This window comes from Sminthopsis crassicaudata, chromosome 6 (genome assembly GCF_048593235.1).
Source record: "Sminthopsis crassicaudata isolate SCR6 chromosome 6, ASM4859323v1, whole genome shotgun sequence".
NCBI classification, from domain to species: Eukaryota; Metazoa; Chordata; class Mammalia; order Dasyuromorphia; family Dasyuridae; genus Sminthopsis; species Sminthopsis crassicaudata.
The window spans coordinates 3,354,320-3,374,421 of NC_133622.1; the positions used below are offsets into that span (position 1 = coordinate 3,354,320).

The 20,102-nt window shown below is 42.3% G+C and overlaps 1 protein-coding gene and 1 long non-coding RNA gene across 4 annotated transcripts in view; one reads left to right on the forward strand and one right to left on the reverse strand.

Moving 5' to 3' along the window:
• Window positions 1–20,102, reverse strand: part of CLNK (cytokine dependent hematopoietic cell linker) — a 177,218-nt gene that overhangs the window by 21,183 nt on the left and 135,933 nt on the right. The window contains exons 14-17 of the mRNA XM_074274809.1: window positions 17,208–17,226; window positions 15,262–15,340; window positions 11,264–11,304; window positions 7,645–7,778 (exon numbers count right to left, since the gene is read on the reverse strand). Coding sequence (XP_074130910.1) covers window positions 7,645–7,778; window positions 11,264–11,304; window positions 15,262–15,340; window positions 17,208–17,226 — 273 coding nt within the window. The remainder of the gene's footprint in view (window positions 1–7,644; window positions 7,779–11,263; window positions 11,305–15,261; window positions 15,341–17,207; window positions 17,227–20,102) is intronic.
• LOC141546758 (uncharacterized) overlaps window positions 9,070–20,102 on the forward strand; it is a 146,914-nt gene continuing 135,881 nt past the window's right edge. For all 3 annotated transcript variants that reach the window (XR_012483413.1, XR_012483414.1, XR_012483412.1), the window contains exon 1: window positions 9,070–9,259. This is a non-coding gene — a long non-coding RNA (uncharacterized LOC141546758). The remainder of the gene's footprint in view (window positions 9,260–20,102) is intronic.

The following is a 20,102-nucleotide window of genomic DNA, read 5'->3' on the forward strand; positions in this document are numbered from 1 at the left end:
TTTCTGGTATCATGTCTGTGGCTACCATTTCTAATATTGTCAAATGATAATGGTAAGTATGGGCATCATGCATGATCTTCCAGTCTTTTTCTAAAAATAGAAAAACTATTTGTAATAGAAAACTATTACAAACATTCTTAGTTTTAGCTAAATACTTTCAAATAGTTTTTAAAAATCTTTTAGTGACTACCCATTCTCATGTTTATTTATTAAAAGGTAAATTATACTGAATTTCAAAAAATATTTTAGATTATTCATGTAATCATACAATTTTAATTGATTTTGTTATTGATATAATTAGTTACACTATTTGTTTCTTAGCATTGAACTATCCTTGCATTTCTGCCATAAAATAGTTGGTCACTATGAATAATTTTTGGATATGTTTTTGTAATCTATTTAGCAGTATTTACTAAATTGCAGGAAACTAGATATGTGATTTCATTCTTATGAGAAACTCAAATTGAGAAAAATTCCTCTTATATAACTTAGAGTCTGAGTTAGTTAAATTATGAGGTTAAGTAGCTTGCTCTCCATCCTTCCTCCCCTTTCCTCACCCCCAGCTAATATATGTTAAAGATAGGATTTAAATCAAAATCTCTTGTGGTTGAGTCTGAATCCTGTATCTTGTGGCATGCTGTCTTTCTCTCCTCCTCTCTCTCCCTCTCCCTTTAACTTTCCTTCTCCCTCTCTCTCACTCCTTCCTTTCCCTTCTCTCTTTCTCCTCCCCCTCCTCCTGCCCCGTGTGGGTCTATCTCTCTCTGTGTCTTTCTCCCTACATATTAATGATAGTGGTCTATAATTCTCTTTCACTACTTTATCCTTTCTTAGTTTGGTTATAAGAGTTATATTTGTGTCATAAAAGGAGCTCCTAAAATATTTATACAGCTAAGGAATTATTTGTTTAAATGAGATAATATATGTAAAATGTTTACCAAACCCTTCATCAATGAACTTCATCAATGCTAGTGTTGCTAAATTTTTGATAGACTTCCCTTATAAACTTCCTGTCTTAGAAGTTTTCCTACCCCCTTAGAAGTTTATGATTTGCTCTTTCTAACATTCTCTTTCTTCAATAAAATAGTTTAGCTCCTGTGGACTTGTAGATTTTATATTTTTGCAAATACATATATTATTTCATTTAATTTTTGTTGCTATATAATGGATTATAGTAATTTCTGAAAAATCTTACTTTTCATTAATTGTGAATTTCTCCTTTTAAATTTTTTATTTTCCTTTTTTTTCAATCAAATTAGCTAATGAGATGTTGACTTTTTTTTTAAAGGGCTTTTAAATTTATTAGTCAACTGTTTTTAAAATTTTACAATTTTCTCATAATTAATTTTCAAGATGTCCTCTTTTACGATTATTTTTGGAATTATCAATTTTTGGTTCCCTAGTATTCCTTTTTTTTGAAATAAGGACTTTCCAGGAGAGTGGTTCAATAGACAAACTCATCTTTGATGATTACATGCAGAAGTAAAGTATAAAGTCATAAAAGGAATGCAGAAGGATACCCATAGAAGGGTGGGATACACTGAAGTTAGCCCCTACAGACAACTGTTACAATTTCAATGTGAGTATCTCAACTTAAAAATCAACAAGCTAAAAATTGGGAGCCAATTGTTTTGTTGCTCGAGACTTAAGAAGGTGATGGAGAAAATATTAATAATTCCAATGAAACTATGAAAACAAAAGTATATTGTAATGTCCGGGCTAGCTTTCTGGAGGTCCTTCAGATGGGCCTTGGTCTTAGCAGGATAGACACCATGAGAATGGTCAAGAATAGAGTCTGGATTCTTTATTGTGGTCCAGTCTTGATCTTTGTGCAGGAGGCAGGAGAGTCACCATGAAGCTGGTCAAAGGTAGAATGTATAGCTTCCAGTCCTTCTTAACCCTTATGTACCTTATTGTAATTACATCAGTATAGCATACTGAGTATTTGTGAACTTAGAGAACCATGACATCACCATACTAAGTACTAAGTATATATGGGAATTAGGGAACCATTATGTCACCATACTAAGTACTAAGTATATATGGGAATTAGAGAACCATTATGTCACCATACTAAGTACTAAGTATATATGGGAATTAGGGAACCATTATGTCACCATACTAAGTACTAAGTATATATGGGAATTAGAGAACCATTATGTCACCATACTAAGTACTAAGTATAAAGGGAACCATAACATCACCATACTAAGTACTAAGTATATATGGGAATTAGGGAACCATGACATCACCATACTAAGTACTAAGTATATATGGGAATTAGGGAACCATAACATCACCATACTAAGTACTAAGTATATATGGGAATTAGAGAACCATGACATCACCATACTAAGTACTAAGTATATATGGGAATTAGAGAACCATTACGTCACCATACTAAGTACTAAGTATATATGGGAATTAGGGAACCATAACATCACCATACTAAGTACTAAGTATAAAGGGAACCATAACATCACCATACTAAGTACTAAGTATATATGGGAATTAGAGAACCATGACATCACCATACTAAGTACTAAGTATATATGGGAATTAGAGAACCATAACATCACCATACTAAGTACTAAGTATAAAGGGAACCATAACATCACCATACTAAGTACTAAGTATATATGGGAATTAGAGAACCATGACATCACCATACTAAGTACTAAGTATATATGGGAATTAGAGAACCATAACATCACCATACTAAGTACTAAGTATATATGGGAATTAGAGAACCATGACATCACCATACTAAGTACTAAGTATATATGGGAATTAGAGAACCATGACATCACCATACTAAGTACTAAGTATATATGGGAATTAGAGAACCATGACATCACCATACTAAGTACTAAGTATATATGGGAATTAGGGAACCATTACGTCACCATACTAAGTACTAAGTATATATGGGAATTAGGGAACCATAACGTCACCATACTAAGTACTAAGTATATATGGGAATTAGGGAACCATTATGTCACCATACTAAGTACTAAGTATATATGGGAATTAGGGAACCATTATGTCACCATACTAAGTACTAAGTATATATGGGAATTAGAGAACCATTATGTCACCATACTAAGTACTAAGTATATATGGGAATTAGGGAACCATTATGTCACCATACTAAGTACTAAGTATATATGGGAATTAGGGAACCATAACGTCACCATACTAAGTACTAAGTATATATGGGAATTAGAGAACCATTATGTCACCATACTAAGTACTAAGTATATATGGGAATTAGGGAACCATAACGTCACCATACTAAGTACTAAGTATATATGGGAATTAGGGAACCATAACGTCACCATACTAAGTACTAAGTATATATGGGAATTAGGGAACCATTATGTCACCATACTAAGTACTAAGTATATATGGGAATTAGAGAACCATGACATCACCATACTAAGTACTAAGTATATATGGGAATTAGAGAACCATTATGTCACCATACTAAGTACTAAGTATATATGGGAATTAGAGAACCATTATGTCACCATACTAAGTACTAAGTACATATGGGAATTAGGGAACCATTATGTCACCATACTAAGTACTAAGTATATATGGGAATTAGAGAACCATTATGTCACCATACTAAGTACTAAGTATATATGGGAATTAGAGAACCATTATGTCACCATACTAAGTACTAAGTATATATGGGAATTAGAGAACCATTATGTCACCATACTAAGTACTAAGTATATATGGGAATTAGAGAACCATGACATCACCATACTAAGTACTAAGTATATATGGGAATTAGAGAACCATTATGTCACCATACTAAGTACTAAGTATATATGGGAATTAGAGAACCATTATGTCACCATACTAAGTACTAAGTACATATGGGAATTAGGGAACCATTATGTCACCATACTAAGTACTAAGTATATATGGGAATTAGGGAACCATTATGTCACCATACTAAGTACTAAGTATATTTCTGAACTAGAGAACCATCATCTCATCAATTCCACTGAGTTAACACCTTGTTTCAAGTAAATTTCCAGAGTTCAGGCTCTCCACAGAATATAATGTGTTAAACATTTACCAGCACATATTGATGTGGGGCCTTGTTGTGTCTGGGATCTGGAGACTCTCTCTGAAGAAGAGAAATATTAGATATAAAATTAAGGGATGTAGGTCAGAGGCATGAAATACAACTGAACTAGATTCAAACAGAATTGGTAAATATTTAATCAATAAATAAAAACACAGTAGAGTATTTGTTATTGTTCAGTCATGCTCTACTCATTGTAACCTCATTTGTTTTTGATTTTTTTTTTTTTTTTGGCAAAGATACTAGTGTTTTGCCATTTCCTTCTCCAGCTTATTTGACAGATGATGAAATTGAGTCAAACAGGGTGAAGTGATTTGCCCAGTGTTACGTAGATAATAAATGTCTGAAGCTAATCTTGAAGTCAGAACTCAAGGCCCCAGCTGCTCTATTCAGTTTAATCACTTAACTGCCTCAATAGATAATGGATAATAGTAACATATTTATTTGATATGTAGCTCTAAGGATCCTTATATAGGATTAGTGACTCCTTAAAGTTTCTAACATTATGTTCCAAGGGTCTTTCCCATAATAATATTCTGTATTCTATGTTAAAGTTCATTCAGATTTAATATTCAATATTCTGAGATCCACTGGATTTCTGACATTATGTGATATTAATGAATTTATGAAATTGAAGAAAAGCAGAATTTAAAGGAGCCAGGAACATAACCATTTGTCATTTGACCCTAGCTATAGCATATGCCAGTGATTTCTTTTTGGCAATAAGAGAAGAAGGATGTGAATATTTATTGTTCCAGAGAATCTAGAGCAAGAGTAAACACACCCTTACACAATACACACCACAAAATCCAGTCATAAAATTAGAACTAAATACATCAGTATTTTAACCATGATGGAGGAGAAAGGCTATTGAGAATTCTTGGTCTATAGTGTGTTAATTTTTTTTATAAAAAAAAGGATGAGGAGATGAAATTAAGCAGACCCCAGGTCTTGTCACTGAATCCTAGAATATAGACCATGTAGGCAACCCCATCTTTTTCCATATGAGGAAATTTGCTTAAGGTCAGTAACCAAAAGAGACAGAATTTGAAACAGGTCCTTAGACCCCAATTCTAGTCCATAGAGAGTATATGTCAGAGAAACTTAAGTTCCTGCCTACCTTCTCCATTAGCTTTTTTTTTTTTTTTAAACTTCTTTTTGTATATTTGCAATTGAGTTTTTAAATGAATTGTTTTGCTCTGTGGGATTTTTTTTCCATTTCACTAATTTTTTTTTTAGTGAATTATTTTCTTTTTCCAATTCACAAATCCTACTTTCTTGGGAGTTCTTTATCTTTTCCAATTCACATTTCAGGAAGTTGTTACTCTCTTGCATAGCTTCTCTTTTCTTTCTCCATTTTTCTTCTAGTTCTCTTTTAAGATTTTTAGTAATCTCTGCTAGGAAACATTTGTGTAATGGGGGCCAGGTTACATCTGGAGAGTGTTTGCTGTTAGTCTCCTCGGGATTGAAAACCTGCTGTCCTTCTGTATAGAAGCTATCGATAGTCTTTTTGATTTTTTTGCTCATTTTTTTAAAAGCCTGTAAGTTTTGCCCTTCAGGGCAAGGAGGTTACCAGCTTCTTCTGCAAAGTAGGGATAGGTGCCAATGGGCTACAAAGAGCTTCAAGGGACAGGAGTGCTCTGGGAAAAGGTTCCCCATTTGAAGTGACTTAGGCCTGCAGGCCCAGTGAAGAACCCCAACTGTGCAGGTTAGCAACTGTCCCAGGGCTAGAGGCTGAGCAGCAAAAGTGTCACTATCCCAAGCCAAAGTCCACTATGGGGCTGTAGGGATTAGCAGTTGCCCAGGGAATAATCCCCGCACTGGCACCAGAAGTGGCTCTGCCCAGGGAAGCACAATCTGGGTCATGCCTTCCTTCTCAAACCTTGGCTCTCTATCCACTCTGCTGGGCAGTCTCATGCTGTATTTAGAATGTATATTTCTTTAAATCTTACTTCTCCAGATACATGTTTTTCCTCCAATAGAATGTAGATTCTCTGAGGGCAGAGTCTTTCATTTTTTGTTTTCTGTATCTTCAGAAACTAGCATCTTTCCAGGTAAATAGTAGATATTTGATAAGTGTTTCCTGAACTTAACAGAATCATGAATTTATTTCTTCTCTATTCATTGCTATCTGCTTGAATGTAGGCAGATCACTTAATATTTCTGCACTTGTTTACTCTTCTTTCAAATTGGGCAACAGACTTGATTATCTTCAGATTTTATGATAAAAGGCAGGAGAAGAGAGGAAAGCTCCAATTTCTGATGGACCTTGCTCAAAGATTGGAGGAAATGGGAATATTTCACTGAAAAAGGTTTTTGAAAAGGAAACAAAGGTAGCAGGAGGATGTAACATCAAGGATGCCGGCTGAGAGCCTCAAATAGAAAACCAGGAAAATATATGAAACTATACAAAAAGAGAGGGACTATTGGGAGGAGGAGAAAGAATGATGATTCAGGAGTCAGAATAGCTGGATTTAAGCCCAGGGACTGCTATTTCTCCCTATAGCAAATCACTTTCCTATGGAGGACTTAAGTTATATGTATATTATTTATTATCAAATATATTTATTATATTATTATTAAAATATATTAAAAGTGGGATGAATATTATCTGTTACAGAACTCCCCAGTTTACTATGATTTTGTAGGTAATAAATGTCAACTTATGGTGTGAGGATATATGCGAAATATGTGTAAAAGGGTTTTTCTTTTTAGTGAAAGAGAAAAATAAATGCTTGTTAATTGAAAATTAAGAGGAAAAAAGAGAATCTGTACAAATATTCACTGCAAAGTAGAAAATGTTACATCAGTTTAATTGCTTGTACTTAAGAAATTAGAGAGAAAGCTCAGGCAGAGCTGCACATTCCCATCTCTTAGGCTAGGAAGGTAAGGTTCAGAGATGTCACTCGTGGTCTACGAGAGCTGGACAGGACCTAGAGAGACCACCCAGGAGGGAAATGATTTACCAGTGTCACATGGCCACAAGTTAATGTGTCAGGATTGGAACTCGGGTCTCTTAACATCCATTGTACCCTAAAGAAGTGACCAGCCATGGTTCTAGAGAATCTATGGCCCAGAATGCTGCTGGGTTCCTGACGGAGAGATGATAGACTATGCAAAACGAGATACACACACACACACATCTATATTTAGAACGTGGCCAATGTAGGAACTTGTTCTACTTGCCCATGAACGTTTTTTTACTAGGGATTTTTTTTTTCTTTTTTCTTTTGGGGAGGTAGGGTTTGGAAGGAGAGAAAACAAATGCTTCAATTTAATTATTTAAGTTAATTAATTAACTACTAAATTAAATAAAGTTCATTTTAAAAATCCATTTAAAAAAAGTGATGTGCTCAAGATTGGCTGACTGGTGAGGGACACACCCTGGATAATGGGAGATGTGTTTATTAAAGGTTGGTAAAGAAAAGTTGGAGGGGCAGAAAAATCTCACTGGTATCACAACTTCATTCAGGCACTTCCTCCAGCAAAGCCTCATTGGTGCTGACGCCCTTGGAAAGACTCCGAGCCCATTGAGGAGACATTACCTTTTTGCTGGATTGGCTGGGACCTGGCTTCTTCTGATGCAAACTGCTAGGCAAAGGCTTGTCCTCAGGAAGGCTGCCAGAGGCTGGCTGTGGGGACCTCTGCAACGAGGCTGGGTACAGGCTTCCTCTCTGCCCTTTAAAGGAAAATCTGAAGTTGGTCATGATGTTGCCAAACAGTCAAAACATCAACCCTCACTTTCAATGCAACGGGCCACCCAATATTTATGCAAGATGCTGTCAAGAAATGTGTTTTAAAATATAATAAATAAAAATATAATAATATCAATGTTATATAGAATCTGATAATTACAGAACCCTGAAAACGCAGTGAGATTGTTGAGGTTTCCTCTCTCTTTTTGTGAAGAGTTTACAGATTACAATTTTGTGTAGTCTCTAGCAACAGTAGTCCGTATGTAGATAACTGAATGGGAAATGTGGAAACTATTCAGTATATTGGATCAACCATTCAGTAATTTCCTATGTTAAAATAGGGGCGGCTAGGGGGCGCCCTTGTGCACAGAGTGCCGGACCCTGAGGCAGCGGGAGGGCTCATCCTCCTGAGTTCAAATGCTGCTCCAGATACTGTTAAGGGGCAGGCCGGTTCTCGGAGAGCTGCGGGTCCCAGCGTGGGGAGGGGCCGCGGGTCCCGGCGTGGGGAGGGGCCGCGGGTCCCGGCGTGGGGAGGGGCCGCGGGTCCCGGCGTGGGGAGGGGCCGCGGGTCCCGGCGTGGGGAGGGGCCGCGGGTCCCGGCGTGGGGAGGGGCCGCGGGTCCCGGCGTGGGGAGGGGCCGCGGGTCCCGGCGTGGGGAGGGGCCGCGGGTCCCGGCGTGGGGAGGGGCCGCGGGTCCCGGCGTGGGGAGGGGCCGGGGGTCCCGGCGTGGGGAGGGGCCGCGGGTCCCGGCGTGGGGAGGGGCCGCGGGTCCCGGCGTGGGGAGGGGCCGGGGGTCCCGGCGTGGGGAGGGGCCGGGGGTCCCGGCGTGGGGAGGGGCCGGGGGTCCCGGCGTGGGGAGGGGCCGCGGGTCCCGGCGTGGGGAGGGGCCGGGGGTCCCGGCGTGGGGAGGGGCCGCGGGTCCCGGCGTGGGGAGGGGCCGCGGGCCCCGGCGTGGGGAGGGGCCGCGGGCCCCGGCGTGGGGAGGGGCCGCGGGCCCCGGCGTGGGGAGGGGCCGCGGGCCCCGGCGTGGGGAGGGGCCGCGGGCCCCGGCGTGGGGAGGGGCCGCGGGTCCCGGCGTGGGGAGGGGCGGGGGGTCCCGGCGTGGGGAGGGGCCGGGGGTCCCGGCGTGGGGAGGGGCCGCGGGTCCCAGCGTGGGGAGGGGCCGCGGGTCCCAGCGTGGGGAGGGGCCGCGGGTCCCAGCTGCGGGCAGCCTTTGCGGACACAGGTGCAGAGGGTTGGCAATGAGATAACCTGGAGGCGGGGGAAGAGGAGGGAGGTGAGCCGTGCTCGGGCCCTCAGTCAGAGGCCAGGGAGCAGCAAGGCCTCTCCGCCTCCTGGGAGCGTCCTGTCACCAGAGGAGATCCACTGCCAGGTGGCTCCCAACGTACAGCGCCTGAACGTGGGCAGAGAAGAACCCGAGCTGTTCCTGGGAAGGGTCCTTCCGGAGTGGAGGAAGAAGAGCCCGGTGAGGCTTTGTGGTCGGGGTAATTCGATGGGCGCGTACATTAAAGGGCCGAGCCAGGACACTGACGAGAGTCTCAACTCCTGTTCTGACTATTCTCGTCCCCATTGGGAAACGCAGCCACCTGCTCTAACGGTCCAGAGGTGACATTGCTTGTGCTTCTCAATGGGCGGACCACGCCGTGGGGGGAATAGCAGCAAAAACCGGGGAACGGCTAAGGGCCGGGTGGGTTCTCCAGGAGCCTCCCCAGCTGTGGCTCATAACCTCTGAGGGAAGTGCCGGGCGGCCTTTGCTGACACAGGTGTTGAGGAGGGGGAAGGAGGCAAGGTGGAGGCAGAGGGAAGAGGAGGGAGGTCAGACCGTGCTACGGGCCCTCAGTCAGAGAGGTCAGGGAACAGCAACGGCCTCTCAGCCTCCTTGTCCGGCCTCTCACAAGAGGAGATCCATTCTGGGGGGGTCTCCAGCAGCCACCGTCAGGTGCCTTCTGTGTATTTCACCGCCTCTCCCGGGTGTTCCAGCAAGATACTGACTAGCTGAGTGAAGCTGGGCAGCTTACTTAGCTATTTGCCTCAGTTTCCTTATCTGTAAAGTGAGCTGAAGAAAAAGAGGCAAACAGCTTCAGGGGCTTTGCCAAGAAAAATCCAAATGAGGTCATGAGGGATTTCTGTTATGACTGAAGAGCATATATTTAAAATTAATTAATTTCTTTTTTGTGTCTTGTCAGTTTGTTTTCTTCCTTTTTAACATCACCTGGCTCTGAAAAGTATTTATGACCCATAGGCATGAGGCTGCTCTGGTCCATAAACCTTTGGTTCCCCATATTGTTTACTCCTCAACCATGTTTTTCAACATATATTTTCACACTCCTCCTAATTTTTTCACCTTTGCATAGGAAGTCATAACATTTTTAACTGTATATTGTTACATAGAGTAACAAAATTGCCCCCGAGATGACATCTCTTGTCTCTGGATACATGCTAAAATCGCCTCCACTCTCTCCTTTGCTTCTCCAAAGCAAGCTTGGGAACCATCCTCCCTTTAGCTAAAACTTCATTTTCTCTCCTGTTTCATTTATCTAAAGACGTCAAAATTAGTTCCTCTGATAATTTGCCCAATTGTTAGTTGTTGGATGAGGAGCTGACGTCGGAAATGCTAATACTTAATGTGCGTAAATGCTCTAAAAAGTGTGAGATCTGAACATCTTAGTGCCCTCTTTTTTCCATTTTGTCTCCATTATTCTGGGAATAGAGGAACCCCCATAAGCCCGAGGGATATTTCTATTGATGGCATAGACTCATTCCCAGAAAGTAGACACAGTCAGTTGCCAGGGCCGCACAGGGGATCTTTCCAGGAGGCCGTCACCTGCCAAAGTTGGTGCTTTTCTAGCATATCCCTAGAGAGCCTCGAAGTTTCCAGGTTAAAACATCAAGAACAAACTCTGAATGATACCATAGAGCACAACGTGGCAACTCCATCCACTGTGCCACTTTGCAGCTCCTATTTCAATAGAATAACTGGATGGTGATCTGGTTTCCAGTCCTCCTCAGTCATCTACACCCAGTCACCAGGAGGTCTCCCAGGATGAGGGAAGGGGGCCCAGGGAGAGGCTGACCACGGGCTGTGATTCCTGCACAACCAGCTCCAGTCTGTCTGCCCTGAGTAAGAGGGTGAAGCAGAATCCCAAGTCAGTGATGCACCAAGAAATTCTGGAATTTAAAGCAGAAGACCTAGATTTTCATCCTGGTTTCATCATGTGTTCATGAGCCAGCAACGGCCCCTCTCTGAGCCCCGTTTCCTTTTCTGTAAAAGGGGGAGACTGATGCTGAACGACCTTCCTCATGGGAGTGCTGCTAGGGGGTGTACACCGTAGGCTGCTGTCTAACCGAGAGCTGGAAGAGAGAGTGACTAAGGAGGGAGAATAAAGCCCGGCGGCAAGGCTCCATCCCATGGCTTTGCGTTGTGAATTTCCCCTGCCCATTTGGCAGTTCTTACAGGAAGTGATCTTACCTTTGCCTTGGAAACTTGGGTCCGCCACCATACACAGAGAACTAAGAGAAAGATTGGGTAAAGTTAGCGTTGCCCTGGAAGCATAAAATACCAAGTGAGGAAATCACGGGGCCGCACCAAGAAAACATCTTCTCGGTCATTATTGTGAAATACTTTTTCTTCCATGCAAGTTCTTTCTGTCTCAGAAAAAGAGGAATATAAACTATCAGCCCAAGGCAGATTTCCCCGATGTCCTCAGCTGATACCCTTTAGAGGTCTTTTAGTCTTATCTCTTTGGCCCGGGGATGGGGGGTCTTTGGCCATGCTAAGGGGCCATCCTAGTGGGGATCTGGGAGGGTCTACCCAAGAGGATGACTGAAGAAGGGGTGGAGGAGGTCCCCCGGAGGAGGAGTGAAAGGAAGCTGGAAGTGGCCTTCGCCTCCCAGCTCGTCCCACACCGTACTCTACTTATAATGGGAAAGGCTACTTCCAAAGGCATAGACGTGGGCTTGAATCCTGCCTCCCTCCTCCACCTCTTGTGTGAACTTGGACAAGTCATTTTATCTTCTGCCATGGAAAGAGACACGCATTTATGAAGCACCTACTGTGTGCCCGGCACCGCGCTATGCGTCCTCCCATATGTGCCCTGGGAAGGAAGCTCTCATTTAACGGCTCCGGAGTGACTTGCCCAGGATCACCTGGCGTGGTCCGCCACTGGCTTCGAACTCGGGCTTCCTGACTGAGGGCGGGCGCACTACCCACTGCAGCGCCCCCTGACTGCCCCCCCCCCTTGTACCTGCCCTGGCATGGCTCAGGGGTGATGGAGCCGGTGTAATCCTTGGGAAGGGAGAGTGATTCTCACTCTACTGAAGTTTGTACTGGGCACACCTCCAGGCTGGAAGCCCCAGGGCCACCAAACTCGTCCGGGCTCTTTTCTCCCTGCTCTCCTTTTACTAGTTCCTTTTTTTCCCTTCAGCAAGTACTTGTTACAGCTCCCTGCTAGGCACTGGTGGGGGAGGAGGGACGATCACTAAGGGGGTTAAAATGATGGATAGATACGGATGCCAAGAGAAAAAGAGCCATGTAACAGTCATCATGGCTTTAAACCGATTCTAACACTGTTCAAAACCCAAATGAGACGGGACGGCATGGTGCGTACTTTTAAATAACTGCTCTCCCAAGATCATCTTCACGCTGACAGATATCCCGTGTCTGGCCCTCAGAGACCTGCTGCAGCTCATAGATCAAACTGACATGTCATGGTCTATCACGGGGTTCTTGTTGGCTGAAGTTCTTTGGCTCAATTAAAGAAAACCCAAGATGGGAGCAGACAGTAGTTTCTGGTTTTCATTACCCTCCTGAGGGACCCGCAGTAACAATGTGCTCATTGTAGACTCAAAGGCTAGCCATTCATACAACCACAAAAATCTGGTCCTAATAACATCTCTCCCTTCCACGCCAGACTCTGTTGGATTTCACGACCCAGAAGGAGCCGACAAAAAAGATCAGAATGCCGTTAAGCAGCGGGTGCGTAAGCGCCTTAAATTGGATTTCTCTGAATTTTTTTCCCTTGATGTCCAAATTCAAATATTTATTAAATACCTACTATGTGCAATATACTTTGCTATGAGTCTAAAGATAAAATAGTCTCTGTTCTTAAGGAACTTAGATGAATGCAGAACACTGCTGGGAGAGAAATGTCCTTTGAGAAAGACTGAACATTGTTAGTGCAAAAAATGATTTCAAGTAATAGGTGATGGTGTAGCAGTAGCTTAGATTTATACAGAGCTTTCAAGTTCATAAACTGCTGGGCCTGGCGTCAGGAAGATTCATCTTCTGAGTTCACATCCAGCCTCAGACACTTACAAGCTGTGTGATCCCGGGCTGTTTATCTCAGTTTCCTCATCTGTGAAATGGGTCAGAGAAGGAAATGGCCAACCACTCAGGGATCTTTGCCAAGATAATCCCCACGGAGGTCCCAGAGAGTCGGGCCTGACTGAAATGTCTCAACAGCGCACAATTTATTTCCTGACTAAAGGGCTTTCTATTTGTCTGCTCTCCGTGCATGTTAATTCTGGGGCTCTTGGACTCCCCAAGGCCACTTTCTTCTCATTCTCCTTTTACACGAGAAGCAATAGGGTCACTTGTCACGGGGAGGCCCCGGAGACCCTGTTCAAGGTCAGGGCTCTTTGGCCAAGCCCCACGTTGTTTCTCCTGCTCCAGGCTTCAAAGCCAACCTGTATTTCCATCTTTTTAGTCTTGTTTCTAAAAGAACTGGCCTTCTCAATAATGGAAAACTTGGGGGAAAGAAACCATCTGGTAGAGTTCTATGTGGCTGCCATTTTCTTCAGGGTGAAGCTGGATTTTCCTGTTTGACTGGCTAAAGGAAATCTGATACTGTTTTCTTGGGGACAGTGGTCTTAGCAATTAATTACCCAATTAGTTAATTGGATAATTAAACCAGTGACCATGTGTTGAGCCTTGACCTTAGCCCAAGGGAGATGCAGGGACAGGTATGGGGCAGGCTCTGCTTCTGAGGAGGCTTGAGGGAGAGACTAAGTGGAGCCTAAGGGACCATGAGAGCGACACAAGAGACATTCTCTTGTCCAGCCCAATACTGGGAGAAATCCAAAGGGGAAGAACTGCCCCACAGCTGGTAGGGTTGGAGGCAGGCCTGGGGATGACTTGGTGGAGGGTGGACTTTGGAGGAGGAGGCCTAGGAGGCCCAGAGAGGCTAAGCTGTCCTCCTGAGGCTAGGGAGGAGGGGGCAGATGCAAGATTTGAACACATCCCTACTCTAAGCCCTTCCCCATCACTGTTCCATGCTGCCTTTACTCATAGGTGAAAATGGAATCTTACTTAAAACTCTCTGTCCTATAGGATGATTGTGAAGACAGTGCTGTGAAAATCTTGGGCACAGGGCTGGAGGACTGGAGCTGTGACTTCATGTTGGAGGGAACTCCCTGAATGAGGAGACCCTTTCTACTAACGCAGGGAGGCAACTTGGAGCCCAGGAGAGTGGCTGGGGGCATCGAAGGGTTAAATAATTTGCTCAAGGGACCCAGTAGGATGTGTGGGAGGCAAGACTTGAACAGGGACCTTCCTGACTCCAAGACTATGGACTGCACACTGCCTCTGGTCAGTAAACCTTAATGGTGCTGCTTCTTATCACTTGTCACTAACGTTGTTGTGCCTCAAAAATCCTTCTCTGGCCCGTAAAGATTTTTTTGGGGAAATTAAGCCCATAGATGGATAATACAACCAACCAGGAAGATTCCAGAGATAGAGAATCCTACTCACTTCCAATCAGAAAGGGAACACACACACACACACACACACACATATATATATATATATATATATATATATATATATATATATATATATATATATATATATATATATATATATATATATATATATATATATATATATATATATATATATATATATATATGCATATCTATTTGTTTATACAACCCACATGGAAATTAGTTTTGCTTGATTACATATATTTGTTACAAGGGTATTGTTTTTTGTTTTTAGTGTGTATGTGTGAGTTTTGGGGGGCCAGATTTGGGGAGGTAGGAGAGAGAGAAGCTTGTTAATTGAAAAGACTAAAATTTAATAAAATGAAGAGTTAATGGCATTTCCAACCTTTCTTACTCCAATTACTTAGTAATAGTGTTAAAGAACACTTAGTCCTTTGAAGAAATCTCTGTCTCTCTCAGTACTCCTAGTTCTCAGAAGCCCTCTATGAATCATCTATATTATAACAAGGAAGTGCATTGAGACTAACTTTAATAACAACTGTTTCTCATGACTTTCTAGGGACCGATTGGAGGCAGCCATCAATAAGGCTTTTGGTCTCCTTTCCCTTCACAATTTAGTTTATAGTTCTTTTTGGTTTTGGTTTTGTTTTCACTTCTTCTCATGAAGCATTTGATACAATTATCAGACATGTAAATGGTCACGAGCCTCTAAGCCATAATCCAGGAGGGAAATTCCCAGAGTCCTACCTGGCAACAGGAGCAGAGAGATCCTTTGGGTTATGTTGATTCTGGCAAGGCAGGACAGGCTTCTTGGGATGTTCTGGAACTTCATAAACAAACACATTTCCATCCAAAACACAAAAGACAGATGATTGAGTGAATATAAAGAGCACATGAGAGATATTATAACTTTGGCCAAATTAAATTCCTATCTCATTTGGAATAGTGCCTCCGGCTTCTAGCAGGTCTATGGAGACCATAGAACATCCATTCTGCAACCCACCTTGACCTGACATTTTAAAGTGTAGGCAATAGACAGACATCCTTATGCTCCTAGAGGCTTTAAGTTTTTTTTTTTCCTTTTAAAAAGTATTCCCTAAACTTCTTGGCCCTAAATGTACATTTGACTTTGCTAGGGAAGGAGGACGCTAACCTAAACTCCGTGGTCTCTAAGCTTTAAAAAAAGGTCTGTGCCTTTAAGTTGGAGAAGAGAAGGCTCGGAGGGCAAATGTCTGAAGAGATTTCATATGTCAGATGAGCTAGAATTATTTCGTTTGGTCTCTGAGAATAGAAGAAGGATGTCTCCAGGGAGACAGCCTTTTGCCTCGGTGTATGAGAGAAACTCCTTTCCCCTTAAATCCATCCAACAATTGAATGGTCTGCTGTGGAGGTGGGTGAGTTCCCCCTCACTGAAGGTATTTAAGGAGAGGAAGGATGATTACTTGTTGGGGATGTTATAGCTCAATGGTTTTAATCCTTTCAGCTCTTCACAATTTTATTTGGGGTCTTCTTGGCAGAGATACTGGAGGGATTTGCATTTTTTTTTCTCCAGCTCATTTTACAGGTGAGGAAACTTAAGGCAAACAGGGTGAAGTGCCGTTCCCAGGGTCATGTAACTAATAAGTGGTTCAATTTGAACTCGGGTTTTCCTGACTTTGGGTCTTGTGTTCTAGCCACTGAGCCACCTCCCTATCCTGGAGATGTTTTAGAAGGGATTATTTCCTCTCACAGGTCAAAGTTGGAAGAGAAAGACCATTTGATGTCTTTCAATTTTAAGATTCAGTGATTTGATGAGTCTGATCTCTGTTCTTCTCATGTGATTAGAAGGGAGAGAGGAGGGATAGCCTAATAGTGTATTGCAAGTGAGGGGTGGGAGGGAGACTCATTGTAGGAACCTAGCAGTGGGGGACCTTCCCTGATACTGGGAGGGAATGTGGCCACTGACAGCTATCCTCTGTCACCTTGGAACTTAGCTGGATGTCCACTTTAGCGAGGGGCCCCAGATTTCTGATTTTGTCCTGTGACTTAGGAGTTCAGCCAGCTGCTTGTCCAGTCTCTCCACAGTGTCTATATTCACCCCCCCCATGTTTTCCAGCCTTTCCCCCTCTTCACAACTGTCACTGCAGCGGACAACAAAAGGACCATCATCTCTCAGTGATGATCCAAAGTGTGGTGGAACCATAGTTTGGAAAGTGTCTGAAGTCCACGAAAGAGGCCCCAGAGCCCAAGGATCTGTAGTTACACATTTGGATGTGGCCAATAATGGGTTTACAAGTGGGAAGGGACTAGCCAGACTGATGTGAAGCTGAAACAAAAGGGCGGAGGGTGAGTGTGGGGACCCTGGTGAATTTGTCGGCTCTTTTTGTACATCACATAGATACACTGAAATTGTGGGATGCAAAGACACCGTGACGGTCATGTGTGAGTTTTGAAGGGCCAGATTCGGGAGGTAGGAGAGAGAGAAACTTGTTAATTGAAAAGACTAAAATTTAATAAAATGAAGAGATAATGGCATTTTCAACCTTTCTTACTCCAATTACTTAGTATTAGTGTTAAAGAACACTTAATCCTTTGAAGAAATCTCTGTCTCTCTCTGTACTCTTAGTACTTAATTAATCTTCCATGATTAAAATAATAAATAATCCAAGTATAGCAATAAAAGAAAATATACTCAAATAACATAATGAACATACCTTTCTCTCTTCGGTACACCTGTAGAGAATCAGAACAATGATGCTGAATGACTCACAAATAGAACTTTTCATAAGATCCAATAGTAGAAATTGGATATTTCTATTTTCCATATTAGAAATATTACTCAATAATTGCAATTTCAGAATAGAAATAATAAAATGAAATACAATAAGAGATAAAAGAACTTAGACAAAACTGACTCAGACATATTTTTATAACCAGGGTAAATTATCCCATTTAAGAAAGATTACTTTGGGGAAAATGTGGGTTAGGCATTTTGATTCCTAGTATCTCCTTTCTGACAATCATTAATTGGGCACCTTAGGGTTTCTAAATGCTCTATAATTGATATGTACTTTCATATAGAATTTGTAACCTTAGGCTGGGAGCTCCCCACAGGAATGAAGGTAAAACAATTTTAAAATGCAGGTCAGGTCAAGAATGTTTGAAAAATCCTCACATTTTACTTCACTCTCTGAAGTAAGTTTCATACTATAATTGAAACGCAAAAATTCTGATGTGACCTTACTCTTTGATGGAAGAAAGAGCAGTAGACTTGGCTTCAGAAAATCTGGACTCTGTTTTTGATCTTCATATACCAGCCTTAGTAACTGGGAACCTCAGCAGAGTTCAGCAGAAATGGTGCTGGCTTGAGCGCTGAGTGTGTTCCAATCCTACCCCTGCTAATTATTAGCTAAGTGATCAAGGGAGACATTAATTTTTCTGGGCCTTGGCTATAGAATGAAGGGATTGGAAAGGTGAACTCTAAAGTAAAAGGTCAAACACACATCTTTCTCAGTGACACGGAGCCAGATTCTCTCAAATGGGAAATATTTAACAGAACAAATAAAAATAAAATGGAAAATTGTTTAATTGTTTCTCACTCTCTGTGACCCATTTGGTATTTTCTTAGCAAACAGTGATTTGCCATTTCCTTCTCCAGTTCATTTTACAGAGAAGGAAACTGAGGAAAACAGGGTTAAATGACTTGCCTAATAGCCACATAGCTAATAAGTGTCTGAGGCTGTATTTGAACTCATGAAGACAAATCTTTCTAAGACCAAGCCTTGAACTCTATGAACTGTTACCTTTCTGCCTCAGGATGGAATATTTGATATTAATATGTGATTTTCTCAGCCAATATGTGAACTGTAGGAATCCTTATATATGATTTCATGGCTCTGTTTATATTTGCTCTAATATCACTGCTTTAATGTATTAATTCCAGCTCTAAATATTGGAATTTCAACTGGATTCAAGAGCTTGATATACTTTGTCATCAGTAAAGCTTAATTTTATATTTACTGAAGTTGAGCACAAAACTGATAGCAGTGAATAAGATATGGTTGGAAATGTTCTGTTCTTGCTGTATGATAATGGGCCAATAATTTAGTCTCCATGCTGTCTCATTCCAACTCTTTTCGCCTTTGTGGGCAAACTTTTCAGGAGGGCCATCGACAGCGATGCTGTCACTCTTTCCCCTCTCACCCTCCTCTCCCTACAATTCAGTTTTTATTCATCCTTTCAGCCCAGTGCTCTCTCCAGAGCCATCAATAGCCAGATCCAAAAGCTTTTCTCAGTCCCCCTGCCTGATCTTCCCGCAGTCTTCAATACTGCTTATCATTCTCTCTTCCTCAGTGCCCTCTTCTCTCAAGATTTCCAATCTCCTGGTTCTCCTCCTATCTATCAGACCTCTTCTCCATCTTCCTGTTGGAAATGTTTCTCTCTTTAACTGGAAATGTTCTATGGGGCCCGGCCCTGACCTCTCTACCCTTTTTCTTCTATAGTGCTTTGCTTGGTAGCCTAAGTATAATATATATACATATATGTATAGACACACATATAAATATAAGTATAGATATATTAAATTATGCATTATATATAAGTATAAATCCCATAGATTTAGTTATCATTGCTCTGCTGATGATTTTTACATCTACCCATCCTGTCCCAAGCTCCCTGCTGACCTCCACCTCTCACCTGCATCTTTTCAGACACCTGAAGCTCAGGCCAAAGCTGAACTCCTTTTCTTTTCCCCTCAATGTTCCCTCGGTATCTTTCATATAAGATAGAGGTGGTCCCACTCCCCCAGTTCCTCAGACACCCCACATGGATCGCATCTTCCACTTGTCACTGTTTCTCATCATTTCACCCCCTTTGCCCCATAAGCGCCTGCCACCTTTGTCACATCTCTTTAATACCCCTCTTTCTCCTCTAGTACAGTGACTGGGCAGACCTATATCACTTCATACTTGGATTATTGCAGCAGCCTGATGTTAGCTGTCTGCCTTACCTTTCTATCCATTTCAATCCACCCTCCATTCAGGCAGCAATGGGCAAGATTGATTGTCAGCCCTTCCCTCCCATCCCTCATTAAACTTCAGTAGCTCCCTATTGTCTCCAGGATCAAAGGCCATCAGCTCCCTTGCTTCTACCTTGCTAGTCTTATACTTGACTCTCCAATGGATGCTCTTAGTTCCAGGGATGGGGATCTCCTTGCCATTCTGTGAAAGAGATACGTTATCTCTTGGCTCTGGCCTTTTTGTCTCCTCCAGGAGGGAATGCTTTTTTACCTCATTTCTGCCTAATATCACCTAGCTCCTTTTAAGTCTCAACTAAAATCCCACTTCCTACAGGAAGCCTTTCCCCAAATCTTCCTAATCCTATTGCCTTCCACCTTGTGTTTGTGTATATCTGTTGGCTTGATGTCTCTGCCATCAAATTGTAGACACCTTTGGGTTAGGGACTGTCTCTTGCTTCTTTTCGCATCCCTAGAGCTTAGCACAGTGTCTGGCACAGAGTACACAGTAGGCACTTAATAAATGCTATGGACTGGATATTGTATTTATCCTCTGTGTGACTTTGGGCAAGTAATTTCTCTTTCTTTGGCTTCA